The sequence below is a fragment of the Salmo trutta genome, chromosome 26, assembly GCF_901001165.1.
Source record: "Salmo trutta chromosome 26, fSalTru1.1, whole genome shotgun sequence".
In the NCBI taxonomy this organism is placed as follows: Eukaryota; Metazoa; Chordata; class Actinopteri; order Salmoniformes; family Salmonidae; genus Salmo; species Salmo trutta.
In genome coordinates, this window is record NC_042982.1 from 30,018,657 (window position 1) to 30,033,945 (window position 15,289).

The 15,289-nt window shown below is 44.6% G+C and overlaps 2 protein-coding genes across 5 annotated transcripts; one reads left to right on the top strand and one right to left on the bottom strand.

Annotated features, from left to right (window-relative positions):
* Positions 1 to 46: 46 nt before the first annotated feature.
* Positions 47 to 7,101, bottom strand: LOC115163628 (dehydrogenase/reductase SDR family member 12). 2 transcript variants are annotated; one of them, XM_029715667.1, is made up of 10 exons: positions 6,946 to 7,101; positions 5,276 to 5,409; positions 5,012 to 5,094; positions 4,749 to 4,844; positions 4,461 to 4,542; positions 4,304 to 4,365; positions 4,060 to 4,164; positions 2,563 to 2,653; positions 2,162 to 2,299; positions 47 to 1,232 (listed from the first exon to the last, which is right to left on the bottom strand). In XM_029715667.1, the coding sequence occupies exons 1-10, from the start codon at positions 7,014 to 7,016 to the stop codon at positions 1,117 to 1,119; spliced, it is 978 nt and encodes a 325-aa protein (XP_029571527.1). In that variant the 5' UTR covers positions 7,017 to 7,101; the 3' UTR covers positions 47 to 1,116. The 2 variants fall into 2 exon arrangements, with proteins under 2 accessions (XP_029571527.1, XP_029571526.1); XM_029715666.1 differs by having other exon boundaries at positions 2,162 to 2,305.
* A 416-nt stretch (positions 7,102 to 7,517) lies between these two features.
* On the top strand, positions 7,518 to 13,680 carry LOC115163629 (AP-1 complex subunit sigma-3). 3 transcript variants are annotated; one of them, XM_029715670.1, is made up of 5 exons: positions 7,525 to 7,765; positions 8,772 to 8,950; positions 9,995 to 10,103; positions 13,286 to 13,423; positions 13,502 to 13,680. In XM_029715670.1, the coding sequence occupies exons 1-5, from the start codon at positions 7,763 to 7,765 to the stop codon at positions 13,535 to 13,537; spliced, it is 465 nt and encodes a 154-aa protein (XP_029571530.1). In that variant the 5' UTR covers positions 7,525 to 7,762; the 3' UTR covers positions 13,538 to 13,680. The 3 variants fall into 3 exon arrangements, with proteins under 3 accessions (XP_029571528.1, XP_029571530.1, XP_029571529.1); XM_029715668.1 differs by having other exon boundaries at positions 7,518 to 7,765; positions 13,286 to 13,680; XM_029715669.1 differs by lacking the exon at positions 7,525 to 7,765 and adding an exon at positions 7,794 to 8,059 and having other exon boundaries at positions 13,286 to 13,680.
* The last annotated feature ends 1,609 nt before the right edge of the window (positions 13,681 to 15,289 follow it).

Here is a 15,289-nt window from a genome sequence, read left to right on the forward strand (position 1 = left end):
AATACATGACTATATATATATATATATATATATATATATATATATATATATAGATATAGCTTATCACTTCCTCAAACTGTTTAAGTTCCCCTTAAACATCAATAGTATTAAATAAATATACCTTATCTGTATTGGACATGTCAGGTAATGCTGTGGTTCCCCCCTGTACCTCTCGGGTGTGACTAGGTAAAAGCTCCGTCTACCTGCTGATAGTGAGAGATCTCTTCATGCCTGGGCTCAGGATAACCACCCAAAGGGTTATACTACAAAGCAAGATCAATGATTTAGCCAGTTAACTTGCCAAAATATTCTGAAATTACTTGTATTTTTTTAAGATAAGCATGAAATTGGCATGGTATAATTGACTCAACAACCAAAAACACATATCTAAATGTAGGTTTCAATAGTTATTTCTGGTTGTTAATCAAAGTTATCTGGCTAACTCTGATCCTGCTTTGTAGTATATCCCTCTGGTGTTTGCCCTCCTGATGTTGTCATTTTGTTAATGTACACGATTCATGGATCAACAGACAACTTCATAAGGTTGTAATACTAAAAAAGCACTTGGGTAAATTAGTTTGAACACGTTCAGAGCAGAGTAAACCAACCAACCATGTGTTGTTAGGCTGGGCCCATAGCAACAGGCTGTGATGTGATTTGTGGATGAATAAGGAAGTGACTTTGGTCACATCAGATTCCCATCTGATTGACATCTTCCATTGAGTCACTGTGTGAAGTGGTAGAAAAGCAACATACTGTGTTTGTTGGGTTAAATGTATAAATAACTGAAAAGTGCTTTCTCTATCAGCAGCTCAAAGGCAACAAGGTAAAGAACCCTTTTCAGGGAACCCTAAATCAGCATCATCACCATCAAACTGTTCTGTTTTAGCTTAAACTGTTCTGGAGTTCTGGAGCCATGTAGCGGTTACATATTAAAGTGCTCTAGTTCAATAAATATCTAAATTGTTAAAGTAGCGCAAATCAAATCTAGTAGGACGCCCCCTCTTCTCTCCTCCCACCTCCCCCCTGACAGGTATGTGTAGACTGTTAGCTTTGCTGAACTGGTTCACAGTATACGGCACTGGTTCCAGTGTGTACTGGTGTGTGGTAGTGGTCTTAGTGGGGCTGGAAGGTCTTGGCCAGATCCTCCATCACACTCATGAACTTCTGCTGCTCCAACTGGGAACTGTGGGTCCAGGCCAGGGGCAGGTGGGCCGACACCATCCTACGATCTGACACACACAATTCAATCTGTTTTACAACCTGGTTGGTTAAAAGATAAGCATTTACTATTCACATTGTGATTGCTCCATCCTATAGCCGTGTCAATGAAGTTATCTAGAAAATACAGGTCAACCAAAACCATACAATGTAGGCCTAGCTGTTGACCCCAGATCCCCTGATATGTATTGTGTAAATGCAGGCGCAGAGATGAGAGGGGGTGTCTGTGTTAGGGACTCTATTGAAGTGTTTCTTTGCTATCCCGCTGTGCTGGGGAAGGTCACTGAGGTCGCCGCAATGGAGGAAGAGGGCGCGTGTCAGAGAGGGGTTTCCACTGTACTCTCTGGCAGTATCTGGTACTGAGAGCTCCAGCTGCAGTGGACCAACGCCAGAAACCCAGCCCAGCCTGCCCGCTACCCCCAACCTCTCCTGTCTTCTCATGCCCTCAGTCAAACCCACACAGACAAACACTTCATTCAGACAGCACTTATCTTCTTTCTCTCTCCTTTCCCTCTCTCTAAAGCCCTCCCATATGCTCCAAATATCTTCTTTCCCTCTATTCTTCTCTCTTTCCCTCTCCTTCGGTCTCTCCTCCAATTCTGACTGAGGTTCACTTTACCCGAGAAGCCTGGCTTTTTTAAGAGCTCTTGTTTTCTCCAGAAGCACAGATTGAGAACGGGTTGTGAGGAGAGTGTGGATCTGACAGTTAACCCACGACACTCCACACTGGACCTCACTTTGCTGTCTTACTGTAGTTTTCTCTCTCTTCTGGTCATGACCTCTGATACTTTACCACAAAACACGTATTAAATCGCTCCCTGTAATTGATAAACAAACGGGGACAATCCCATGCTTCAGACCATGCTTTACTTTTGTTTGTGATACTTGATTTAATGGAGAAGTTGTGTGGTAAGTGTGTTCTGTGTCTCTTACTGCCTACCCTGGAAGAAGCTTCCGCTGGGCTTGGTGGCGGCGGCCTCTGAGATGGCCAACCACACGGCGGTGTCAGCCCCCTGCTCCGGAGTCCTCAGGCTGTCCTTCATAGACTGGTGGAAGTCAGGCATGGCATTGGCCACCGCTACAACTCCAGAGAGAGACGCATCAGTAACACAGATATTTTATTCTAATAATCAATTGTTCATCAGAATGTATTACGTTTTAAACTGTTTTTAGACTATTAGATTTGTATTAAAGCGGCATCGGATTTATATATTGAAATTGTAAATCTTAATAGTAAATGTCAATCTCCAAATGTGGATATGTGTATACAATGTTGTCATACTTAGAAACGAAGCTGTTTGCTGCTGGTAGTTGTGTAGCTGTGGTGTATTGATACAGTACCTGGTGTGTCCACCCAGCCAGGATGCATCACTGAGAAGTGGATGTTGCTATGGGTTTTGGCCCACTGCTCTGTCATCACCACCTGTTGCCTCTGAAACACACACACACACCAGTAGCTGGGACCAGTTCAAACACAAATCTCAAATGTAACATTTCTGACCAAATAAAATCAGCCTTAGACCATGGGACAAGCACAGACCAGCAAGAGACCACCACATCATGCATTTACTATAATTCTCTCCAACCCTGTATGGATGTCTGACCCATAACAAAATGTGCTGTGTGCTGTGTGCCCCTGCTCCCCTCACCTTGTGCTGTGTACCCCTGCTCCCCTCACCTTGTGCTGTGTGCCCCTGCTCCCCTCACCTTGTGCTGTGTGCCCCTGCTCCCCTCACCTTGTGCTGTGTGCCCCTGCTCCCCTCACCTTGTGCTGTATGCCCCTGCTCCCCTCACCATGTGCTGTGTGCCCCTGCTCCCCTCACCTGGTGCTGTGTTCTCCTGTTCCCCTCACCTGGTGCTGTGTGCCCCTGCTCCTCTCACCTTGTGCTGTGTGCCCCTGCTCCCCTCACCTGGTGCTGTGTGCTCCTGCTCCCCTCACCTTGTGCTGTGTGCTCCTGCTCCCCTCACCTTGTGCTGTGTGCTCCTGCTCCCCTCACCGTGTGCTGTGTTCCCCTGCTCCCCTCACCGTGTGCTGTGTTCCCCTGCTCCCCTCACCGTGTGCTGTGTTCCCCTGCTCCCCTCACCGTGTGCTGTGTTCCCCTGCTCCCCTCACCGTGTGCTGTGTTCCCCTGCTCCCCTCACCGTGTGCTGTGTTCCCCTGCTCCCCTCACCGTGTGCTGTGTTCCCCTGCTCCCCTCACCGTGTGCTGTGTTCCCCTGCTCCCCTCACCTTGTGCTGTGTGCTCCTGCTCCCCTCACCTTGTGCTGTGTGCTCCTGCTCCCCTCACCGTGTGCTGTGTTCCCCTGCTCCCCTCACCGTGTGCTGTGTGCACCTGCTCCCCTCACCTTGTGCTGTGTGCTCCTGCTCCCCTCACCGTGTGCTGTGTTCCCCTGCTCCCCTCACCTTGTGCTGTGTTCCCCTGCTCCCCTCACCTTGTGCTGTGTTCCCCTGCTCCCCTCACCTTGTGCTGTGTTCCCCTGCTCCCCTCACCTTGTGCTGTGTGCTCCTGCTCCCCTCACCTTGTGCTGTGTGCTCCTGCTCCCCTCACCTTGTGCTGTGTTCCCCTGCTCCCCTCACCTTGTGCTGTGTGCTCCTGCTCCCCTCACCTTGTGCTGTGTTCCCCTGCTCCCCTCACCTTGTGCTGTGTTCCCCTGCTCCCCTCACCTTGTGCTGTGTTCCCCTGCTCCCCTCACCTTGTGCTGTGTTCCCCTGCTCCCCTCACCTTGTGCTGTGTTCCCCTGCTCCCCTCACCTTGTGCTGTGTTCCCCTGCTCCCCTCACCTTGTGCTGTGTTCCCCTGCTCCCCTCACCTTGTGCTGTGTTCCCCTGCTCCCCTCACCTTGTGCTGTGCGTAGACCATGGTCCCGTCATAGCGGCCTATTTCTGTTTGCAGGTTCCCTGTCCTCAGCTTCTGGACCAGCATCCCTCCAGATGAAACTGTGATCTGAGGAGGAGGAGGGAGGGGAGACAGGAAACATTAAATACGCATAAACAGGACACACACTAAAGTATGTTTTTTGGGGGGGGGGGTCAAATTACATCTAAGAGAAAAACTGCCAGTGGGTTGTGGGTTTTAAACTCACCACTCTGGGCTCTGCACTCTTCTCCAGTAAAGGAATCAGTCCCCTGGTCAGGATATACACACCTAGAGATAGAGAGAGATGTGTTTCTTTCAAGGGGTTTTGAACGAAAGTGGTTTTGAGACTAAAGTATTCCCATTAACCTCTGTCATTGACTCACCCATGACGTTACTGGCAAAGCTCTTCTCCAGCCCCTCAGCGTTCACATCCCTCTCACTCATGATGCAGCCTGCATTATTTATCTGTCCACGTCAATCAGTCAATCAATAATCCTACATTATGAATACTGTACACATGTAAAACTACATAAAACATGGGAAGAACTCCGTGTACACTTATAGAAAGAGAGAAGCCAGGGAGAGAGAATGATAAAATGCAGGGTGATGACTAGAGGTAGAAATATGTTACATGGTTATCACTTTGATTCAAACATATGTTCAACACTCACCAGTACATTCAAGGCTTTGTACTTCCTCTTGAAGGCCTCTGCAAATTCCCAAACCTTCCGTGTCTCCGATAGGTCCAGAATGTGGACATATATTTCCTGAAATTGCATGATTATTACACTCTGGTTGCAGGGGCACACAGCACAAGGTGAGGGGAGCAGGGGCACACAGCACAAGGTGAGGGGAGCAGGGGCACATTACATGATTATTACACCCCACACACACACACATTTTGAGGGTAAGAGAGAGGCCCAAACTCACTCACTTTATTTCCTGACTCCTTGACAATGTCAGCCCTGGCCTCCTCTGCTTTGTCCTTGTTCCTGCACACCATGTGGACTGTACCACCTGGAAAGGGGATGGGGGGATAACAGTAGAGCAAGAGTGGCTGAACCAGGGGTGTATTCAATGCGGTGAAACGTGATGATGCTCTTCCTCCGAAGACACACATGCACTCACTGACTCACACTTACACACACTCTCTCTCTCTCTACTCTACTCTACTCTACTCTACAGACACACACCGTACCTCTCTTGGCGATGGCCATGGCTGTAGCTCTCCCTATGCCACTGTTGGCTCCAGTGATCATGAAGACCCTGCCTGCCATGGACACTTCCAGGTCCTTTTCCACAAAGTGCTTGGCGGCAGAGAGGAACGCGCTCCTGCAACACACACAGATAGACAGACAGCAGTCAGGTGGAGGACATCCATCCACTGCTCCACTCCACAGGGTGGTCGAGGGGGACATTAAACCCCTTTCCATTTGAAATAATTCATTGAATGATTGATCGAAAACAGATGAAAAGAAAGTAGGTCAGTGCCAGTGTACATAGCTGTCCTGGGGTCAGACATGGTCAGAGTGGGGAGACAGCATCTAAAATGGAACAAATTCAAAACAGTTTAGATATTCAGAGAGCAAGACAAAGGTCTAACAAAGGGAAAGACTGTCACATCATCTCTTAGGTAATGTGAGAAGGAGAGAGGAGGCGGTTCTGAGGCCACCGCTGGTGACAGCGACAGCGGCCTGTGTGCCACGTCAAGGGGTTCAATGGCAGCCATTGTTCCCAATGGGGGATGAAGGGAGTAAGGCAGCGCCGTACTTGGGGATTGTTTTGGGCTAAATGCATGCTCTGTTTGGTGGTGTCATGCAGCGTAAACACTAGCAGAGTCGAGGGTCAGGGCGGGTAAAGAGACTGGTCTCTGCAAGAAAACACAACATTGAACAAAGGAAGTGGGGAATAAATGACAAAGGCACCTCTTCAGTTGGATTTGATTGCTTTGTTGTTTAGAATGAGGAAGGGCAGTGTGTGGTCTGATGCTATTGGTAAATGTTTTATCAATAGTTCCACATGATGGCCTTGACTTGAGCTGGTGGATATCCAAATAAGATTGTAAAGCTTTGTAGTTAGCATTAATGACCCAATTGATTAGTAATATGATGGCAAAAAGTCAACGGTTCTCTAACAGTTGTGTCCATTTAGTGGTTTTGACAACACAGCAGTAGTGGCCCAGGCCCTGTTTTCCGGATCTTGGGTCGGTTTTGCTATCCTAATGCAATACTTAATCAATGAGGGTAAAATAACTCAAATGACAGTGGTAAGCAATACAGACATGAATACATATGTATTGTACATACAAGTTACAGGTCACTGACTGAGGCATTCACAGGTCATACTGTCTGCTGCAGCAAAATTACAGGATTCATCAAGACAGGGTTGGAACACTGCTTAACCATTGTTCTCCATCTGTTTCATTTGTTGATGTTTCTTTTTACCAGTGAACATCTAGAATCTACCTGAATCACTGTGATGTTCACTGAATGTTCACCGTGATGAATTTAATACTATCTTGCCAAAGGATGAACACACATGCACAGAGAGAAAGAGAGAGAAGGAAAGAGAAATGAGAGAGCGAGAGAACGAGAGAGAGAAAATATACACATTGTTCTGGAATAGAAAATATTTATTTTGATCATTCAGTTTTATACATTTTATTGATTTAGTTTGTAATTTGTGACATTTGTAGCCAGAAATTTGACTAAAAATCAACTATAACAAATGTGTGCGTATGGGCCCAACAGATGGGAGACCAGTGATCAATTGCCTACTGTTCTCCAGAGTAAATATATAAGAATCAATGTGATGATGCTGCTGATGATGATGATGATGACAGAAACACCAAAGCGGAGAAAATCTTACCTGGTGAATTCAGTCATTCCTTTCAGAAACCACGCGGAGTTGCGGTAAAGAGACATCGTTGTATTACCCATGGAATCCTCTCGTCCGTCGTCCGTTATTGCACTCTCTCCTCTGGTTTTAACTTGGACCAAACCCACGTGTGTGAATTTACATTGGATGACACCTTCGGCCACCCAGCGGCGAGTTGGGATCAACAACTGAAGCACAATCAAACTCGGTGTCAACTGGTGTCATCTCGACACTGTCCATGATGTCTATAGGCTTGAATTAATGAAAAAAACTATCCTACTGAATCTCCAATAGGTTTGCGTAGCAAATTCAGGAGTTGCATGCACAGCATTTCAAATTACATTTCAACAACCGCATATTTCAGTAACAGAAGAAAATTAAATCAGGGAATTATTGATAATAATTCTGGGGGAACTTAGACTATTGTCGGTTTATATAGGCCTTTAGGCTACAATAGAAAAATCCAAAAGAACACGCAATATGTCTGTCGATGGAAATGAAATAATAGACTCACATAATTTGGTTTGACAAACAGGATAATATCTATATTTGATCATAAACCAGTTAGTACAGTACTACAATGCACCTTGCCCAGGAAACTCCTGTGAAAGGTGTGAACCAATTCCGACCAAGCAAAGCAAAAAACGGGGCGCGGCAGTCTAGACGAGAGAAGGTACGGTTTCACAACTTAACCCACAGCATTGTGGGAATTTGACGATGCCCGTCCCTATGTACCGGTTTTACACAATAATGTAGTTAACATTTTTTCCTTCAACTGTCGGCCTTACTCTCACATTGCAGCTTCACGATGGTGAGTAAAATGTCTGCTTTTGGTTCCATGTTTTGACATATTTTACAGGGCAAGTACATTCTCTCTGTCGAACATGCACCTGTCCAAAAGGTGAGTAGACTACAGTAACGGTGTTGTGTATGGCACACCCAGTTCCTCCACCTGTTTGCCCGGACGCTACAGGAACTTAAAGAAGCGTTGAAGCTGGCTCCCCTGAAACCACCTCTCCCACTTCAACAGCTGTGCCGTCTGTCTTGCATAAGAAGCTGTTTATCGATGGGTTGTTTTTATACTAGAACGTTTTGAAAGTCATGTGTAAGTTACATTTTTGCAAAAACTGGCCATTTTATAAGGCTGATTTTGTGGAGAATTGTGAAATATCGTTTTTGTCTGGCACAACAACCAGGGTGGGTATAATTTGTGGAAAGTTCCAACAGGAATCTGTTCCAAAAACTTCGTAAATAACAAGGTTGCCAACAAACGACGCATATATAGTTGTATAGCGGCAGAATAAGATACCGGGTAGGGTGTGGGCTATTTTTTTCACTCACCACGTTGATTCCGAAAAATGTCTGTCCTCACTCTGGTAGCTTATTCTTAATGTTTGTCCATAGGCTATGTGGTGAGTTGATGCCTATTCGACAGCTAATTAGCTAGGTGAATTGATCATGCAACTTTATATGCGTTGTTTGTTGGCAACCTTGTACTTTACGAAGTTTTTGGAACAGATTCCTGTTGGAACGTTCCACAAATTATACCCACCCCAACAACCACTTATCAGTTAGAAGTGTTGTTTTGAATTGTGGTTCGGATTGCAACACATCAACTAGGCCTAAGTGTGTAATTGTGGGGTGTGTTCAAAGTGTGTGAGTAGCATGCATGGATATGTCCATTCATGTGTTACATGAGCATACTATGTCTGAGTGTATTTCTTCAATCTGTTGCCTACAATAATACCCATTCTAGTCATTCTATTTCTATGATTTGGGTCCCATGCGAGTCAACTTCCTGCCCCCTCCCCCCACAGATGCACTTCCTGCTGCTGATAAGCCGGCAGGGGAAGTTGCGACTGCAAAAGTGGTTCACTCCGGTGACGGAGGGAGAAAAGAAGAAGGTGATCAGAGAAATGACTCTGATGGTGCTGGCTCACCCTCCCCACTCCTGTAACTTCCTCCTCTGGAGGGACCTCAAGATTGTTTACAAAAGGTGACTGAGGAAGTAGAACCTCGGTCTGGATCTGTCTGTGGTTTACCTTCGATCTCTTTCTCTTATACCCCCTTCTCGTTGTCTCTGATTTTCTTTATTTGGCAGATTATTTGTTTTCCTATTTTTGACTTCTGTCTTTCCTTCTTTTGTCTGTTGCTCTGTTGACCCCTATTGCTGTCTGTGTTTACCCCCTCTCACTAGTGTCTCTGGGCTGGAACAGACTATGGTGCCTGTGTACTGTAGTGTAGAGGGAGGGATGGGAGGAGGGAATTGGGTAGACTGGAACCATCCTTGGCCCCTTTATTAGTGGTTCATGTTTAACCTCCTAAACCGCTTCCTCCTCACCAATCCTCCTTAGACACACACACACACACACACACACACACACACACGCTCAAGTTAAATATACACTGATTGTACAAAACATTAGGAACACCTTCCTAATATTGAGTTGCACCCATCTTTGCCCTCAAAACAGCCTCAATTCATCAGAGCACGGACTCTACAAGGTGTCGAATACATTCCACAGGGATGCTTTCCACAGTACTTGTGTCAAGTTGGGTAGATGTCCTTTGGGTGGTGAACCATTCTTGATACAGACGGGAAACTGTTGACAGTGAAAAACCTTTGCTGACACACTCAAACCGGTGCGCCTGGCACCTACTACCACACCCCGTTCAAAGGCACTTAAATCTTTCGTCTTGCCCATTCACCCTCTGAATGGCACACATACACAATCCATGTCTCAATTGTCTCAGGCTTAAAAATGATTCTTTAACCTGTCTCCTCCCCTTCATCTACACTGGTTGAAGTGGATTTAACAAGTAACATCAAAAAGGGATCATAGCTTTCACCTGGATTCACCTGGTCAGTCTATGTCATGGAAAGAGCGTTCCTAATGTTTTGTGCAGTCGTTGTACATGTTAAACACATAACAGACAAGCAGATTGTTCTTAACCTCACGCATTAATCTCTATGGTAAAGTGACTCCCTTGCATATAAACATAACTGTAACCCTGTTCCTTGACCTCTGCTCCCTTGCAGGTATGCCAGTCTCTACTTCTGCTGTGGTCTGGAGGACCAGGACAATGAACTGTTGACCCTGGAGGTGTTGCAACGATATGTCGAGCTGCTGGACAAATACTTTGGAAACGTAAGCATAATGTACAGGCAATATAAGGGATATTTATTGGCAGGTTAAGGTCTCTCTGGGGGAAAGGTTTAATAACACAAGGGGAAAGTATAGGTTAAATTGATGAATAGAAACTAAATGTTAAGGTCTATGCTTGTACAGTATTTTCAACATTGTATAATCTTAATGGTGCCTATTGCCTCTCATTGATGTTCTGTTGCCCTGTCTGCTCTGTGTTTCCCTGTCTGCTCTGTTTTGCCCTGTCTGCTCTGTGTTGCCCTGTCTGCTCTGTGTTGCTCTGTGTTGCCCTGTCTGCTCTGTGTTGCCCTGTCTGCTCTGCTGCAGGTGTGGGTTGCATATCATCTTTAACTTTGACAAAGCCTACTTCATTGTGTGTGTGCGCATGTTTTACTATACTTGTGAGTATCAGAATTCCTCACAAGAATAGTAAACCAACTAAAAGTCTGAGAATTGAGGACATTTTCCCAGTCCTCACTTGCTATTTTAGGGTTAGGGTTGGGGTTAGGGAAAATAGGATTTTGAATGGGAATCAATTGTTGGTCCCCAAAAAGTCCTTACATGCAGGGGTGCAACTTTGGTTTTAGGAGTGGGGGGGACAACCTGGCGAGTGGTCTTTTATTGTAAATAGAATGTTTCTAAACACTTCTACATGAATGTGGATTCTACCATGATTATGAATAATCCTTAATGAATCGTGAATAATGATGAGTGAGAAAGTTAGTCTCATAAATATCATACCTCCAAGACATGCTAACCTCTCACCATTACAATAACAGGGGAGGTTAGCATTTTATAGTATGTTCTTTGGATGATCTTCAACTGCAGTAATTTATGTCTGAGATTATATGAACATGACTGAGCATTCAAACATATCTGTATCCATTCATCAGTCTCCCAGGTCTTCCTCACATTTTTGTTTTATATGTTTTGCGTCGTTGGGAAAAGCCTCTATTAACCCTTGATACAGTTGGGAAATCATCTTTAGAGGTTAATCAGACTGCCTTAAAATAGTTTAAATCTTTGAAGCTTCTGGCTTGTCCGGCGTTTACTGCACAAAGAGAATAAAGTGTTGCATCTGTGAAAGTTCCTCAACATCACAGACTGGTCTTCCCTGACTGCCTGACCCTGCTGAGACCTCTGTCACCATCTGATCCTTATCAGATGAGGCATGACAAAGAATTACTTTGATGTACAGTTATACATTGATTCTATTCTTAGATAATATAATGGTTCAATAACTGAAATGACCATTATTCCCAGATCCCAGACTGTTGCCTATCCATCAACTCAAGATGGAACTTTGTATCCATTCACTGATTGTTATAATATTCTGCAAAATTCACCTGAGCTCCGAAGACTGGTCTTCCCTGGCTGTCTGACCCTGCTGGGACACCTGTCACCATCTGATCCTGCTAAGACGAGCATAGTGTTGCATACTGACTGTGCATCATGACAGTGAAGCCTGTAGAGCTGTTTATACCGTGTCAGTGTAACAAGTAGGAAACTAACTAGGGAAACTGACAGATCAATAATGTTACATTGCTATATTGACTGTGATTGGGGTAGAAATATCTAACGTTAGCCAACATTTGGCTTGCTCTAATGGTACATCAACTGGAGAAAACAAACAAAGGCTACCAAACATTTCCATACTCACAGCAGCTGTTAGATACTGCTACCGGACAGTTGGCTAGAGGCTAGAGCTGAACTGGCTGTGGTAGCTACGCGCTAGCTCTAGTACATTCACTTCAGACAGAACTTCAGTCGACAGGGGATGAGACATTAGCTAATGTTACATGTCAGTTACACTGCTAGCTCATCACTGGGAATAAATACATTTTTTCTGTTAAGTCAAACAGCAGTTACTTTGCCAGCTGCATCAGTCAAATAAAGAGTAGCCAGTTTTTGCTCTGCTTGCTTTTACAACTCGGAGAAAAAGCACAACACACACAGACAACTGCTGCCTCTGTTCGCGTGCTCTGTGGCAGGGATGCCAGTTATAGCAAAGATTTTTAGAACAATGACCACTCAAAACCCACCCAGAAGGCCTGAAAACTAGCCCATTGTTTTTTTCCAAAGCAAGAGAGGTGTTGCCACATTTATACAATAAACCCCTTTTCCATAATGTTATTGAGCCAATTAGGAAGGAATTGGAACGACTAGAAGCAAAATGAGTATTTCATCAAAATAATTATTGCAAACATGACGTAATAAACAAATTTTAATATGTCGCAAGAGAAGATAATTTTCCCTTATTTAACTTGCCAGATCCATTGATGGAAAATGATGTCGATGTAACTAATTTGACTGCTATGATTAAACAATAAGGCACGAAAGGGTATGGTACAGTGCATATGTTGTTACGTTACAGCCTTATCCCTCCTAAAGCTACACACAATACCCCATAATGACAAAGCAAAAATAGGTTTTTATAAATGTATAAAAAAAAATTAAGCGGAAAAAAGGTGTGTGAGCTGGACATCATCTTTAACTTTGAGAAGGCCTACTTCATCGTGTGTGTGTGTGTGTGTGTGTGTGTGTGTGTGTGTGCTGCAGGTGTGTGAGCTGGACATCATCTTTAACTTTGAGAAGGCCTACTTCATCGTGTGTGTGTGTGTGTGTGTGGCGCAGGTGTGTGAGCTGGACACCATCTTTAACTTTGAGAAGGCCTACTTCATCGTGTGTGTGTGTGTGTGTGTGTGTGGCGCAGGTGTGTGAGCTGGACATCATCTTTAACTTTGAGAAGGCCTACTTCATCGTGTGTGTGTGTGTGTGTGTGTGTGTGTGTGTGCTGCAGGTGTGTGAGCTGGACATCATCTTTAACTTTGAGAAGGCCTACTTCATCGTGTGTGTGTGTGTGTGCTGCAGGTGTGTGAGCTGGACATCATCTTTAACTTTGAGAAGGCCTACTTCATCGTGTGTGTGTGTGTGTGTGTGTGTGTGTGTGTGTGTGTGTGTGTGTGTGTGGCGCAGGTGTGTGAGCTGGACATCATCTTTAACTTTGAGAAGGCCTACTTCATCGTGTGTGTGTGTGCTGCAGGTGTGTGAGCTGGACATCATCTTTAACTTTGAGAAGGCCTACTTCATCGTGTGTGTGTGTGTGTGCTGCAGGTGTGTGAGCTGGACATCATCTTTAACTTTGAGAAGGCCTACTTCATCGTGTGTGTGTGTGTGTGCTGCAGGTGTGTGAGCTGGACATCATCTTTAACTTTGAGAAGGCCTACTTCATCCTGGATGAGTTCCTGGTGGGAGGAGAGGTCCTGGAGACCTCCAAGACAGCTGTGGGCATCGCTATGGAGGAGGCAGAGACACTACAAGAGGTGACCCACATACACAGTCACTTAAGTGTGACACACTTGCCAAAATATTGAAATATGTTTATTCTGTTCTCTCAACAGACAATGGAGGAGTATATGAGTAAACCGACCTACTGAACCAATAACAGGGACGTGAGTCGAATCTTTAGACTGAAGAATCCTTTTCTCAATTGCCATAAGTGCCACAACATTTCAAAGATTTATTCAACTGTAATACTCTTCCATTCAGACAGAATACATAGTCTGTTTTTATATACGCACTTTCTATTACTATTAGTATTTTTTTTGTACTTTTTACTCCTTTTCTCCCCAATTGGTAGTTCCAGTCTTGTCCCATTGCTGCAACTCCCGTACGGACTCGGTCAAGAGCCATGCGTTCTCTGAAACACAACCCCGCCAAGCTGCACTGCTTCTTGACACTACTCGCTTAACCCGGAAGCCAGCCGCACCAATGTGTCGGAGGAAACAGTGTACAACTGGCGACTGTGTCAGCGTGCGTGCGCCCGGCCCGCCACAAGGAGTCGCTAGAGCGCGATAGGACAAGGACATCCCGGCTGGCCAAACCCTCCCCTAACCCGGATCACGCTGGGCCAATTTTGCGCCGCCTCATGGGTCTCCCTGTTGTGGCTGGCTGCGACACAGCCGGGATTGAACCCGGGTCTTTAGTGATGCCTCAAGCACTGCGATGCAGTACCTTACCCTGCTGCACCACTCGGGAGGCACCTATAAGCACTTTCTAAAAGATGCATTAGGAGTTTTATAATTTAAGAGTTCATTTTAAAACAGAGTTTAACTTTGAGATTTATTTTTAAATGTGTTATTAGTTAATTAAAATAATTTTATAATGACCTTATATTTGATAGGATCACATATGTTTTACAGTAATTGTAGCCTACTTTGCTTTATCAGAGTTTTAAGCAAGTATGTTATTTTAGCATGTTGCTGCTGCATTTTCAAATGTTTTATTTCAGTTGTGAGTTGATCCAAGGACTGTAACCACAACTTCTTACCACTTCGAAAGTCACATTTATTATTTTAATTCTATGTTGGCTAACAGAGCCACTGCCTGCACAAACGTGATAGTGCCTTATTGTAATGTTTCTCAGTTGGCAAGCTAGAGCCAGAGGGTTCTAAGATTGAAGCTAAAGGTTGATATTTTGGAAAGGGATGCCTACTCACAGTGCCGTTAAAGTTGTACTGTCTGAATAAATAGTTTTGTTTCCAGAATAGTCTGTCTTTTTAAATGTTAGTTAGGGTACGTTGTTTCCACCTGTTGAAAATTGATTATCTCTTGGTTTTATTAGTGGAATTGATAGTCATCGTTCTGAGAGAAGCCTTACTTGAAATACAGACTAGATCCATGAGAGAGAATCTGGTACTTACAGGTATCCAAGAGAAAGAAGGAGAAGTTCCTGAATCTGTAGTTAGAGAGTTCGTCCTTACAGCGCTTCAGATTCCACGCGAAGCTATTGACAATCCAACTTGAACGTGTACACCGCTTCGGGCAGAGGTGTGAACGCCCAATCGTTGCCAAATTTGCTTTCTTTAAAGATAAAAATAATGGTTAAAAGACTTGCTGGCATGAAAATAGGCATGAATGACCAGTTCCCAAAGGAAATTGCAGAACGGCGTAAAGTTCTGTATCCAATTTTCAAGAAAAATAGATTGAAAGGGAAACGCGTAGCTCTCGTCGTCGATAAACTGTACATTGATAACCAGTTGTTCAGAGACACAAAGACTACTCCATGTCTATTAAAACAATTACAAAGTTCTCAGAGAGGAGGCAAATAAGGAAACACAATTCTAGCCCGGTTATGGATTGTAATAATACAACAACAAAAATATAGATAGAACAGCTATCTTCAAATA

Bases quoted from the DNA above. Each gene is read 5' to 3' on its own strand.
- LOC115163628 (XM_029715666.1), bottom strand. From the start codon at position 7,016: ATGGGTAATACAACGATGTCTCTTTACCGCAACTCCGCGTGGTTTCTG. The intron at 4,845-5,011 runs GTGAGTGAGTTT...ATGCAATTTCAG, and splicing joins TCAAGGAGTCAGGAAATAAA to GAAATATATGTCCACATTCT. The intron at 4,366-4,460 runs GTGAGTCAATGA...CTCTATCTCTAG, and splicing joins CTTTGCCAGTAACGTCATGG to GTGTGTATATCCTGACCAGG.
- LOC115163629 (XM_029715668.1), top strand. The intron at 8,951-9,994 runs GTGACTGAGGAA...GCTCCCTTGCAG, and splicing joins CTCAAGATTGTTTACAAAAG to GTATGCCAGTCTCTACTTCT. The intron at 10,104-13,285 runs GTAAGCATAATG...TGTGTGCTGCAG, and splicing joins TGGACAAATACTTTGGAAAC to GTGTGTGAGCTGGACATCAT.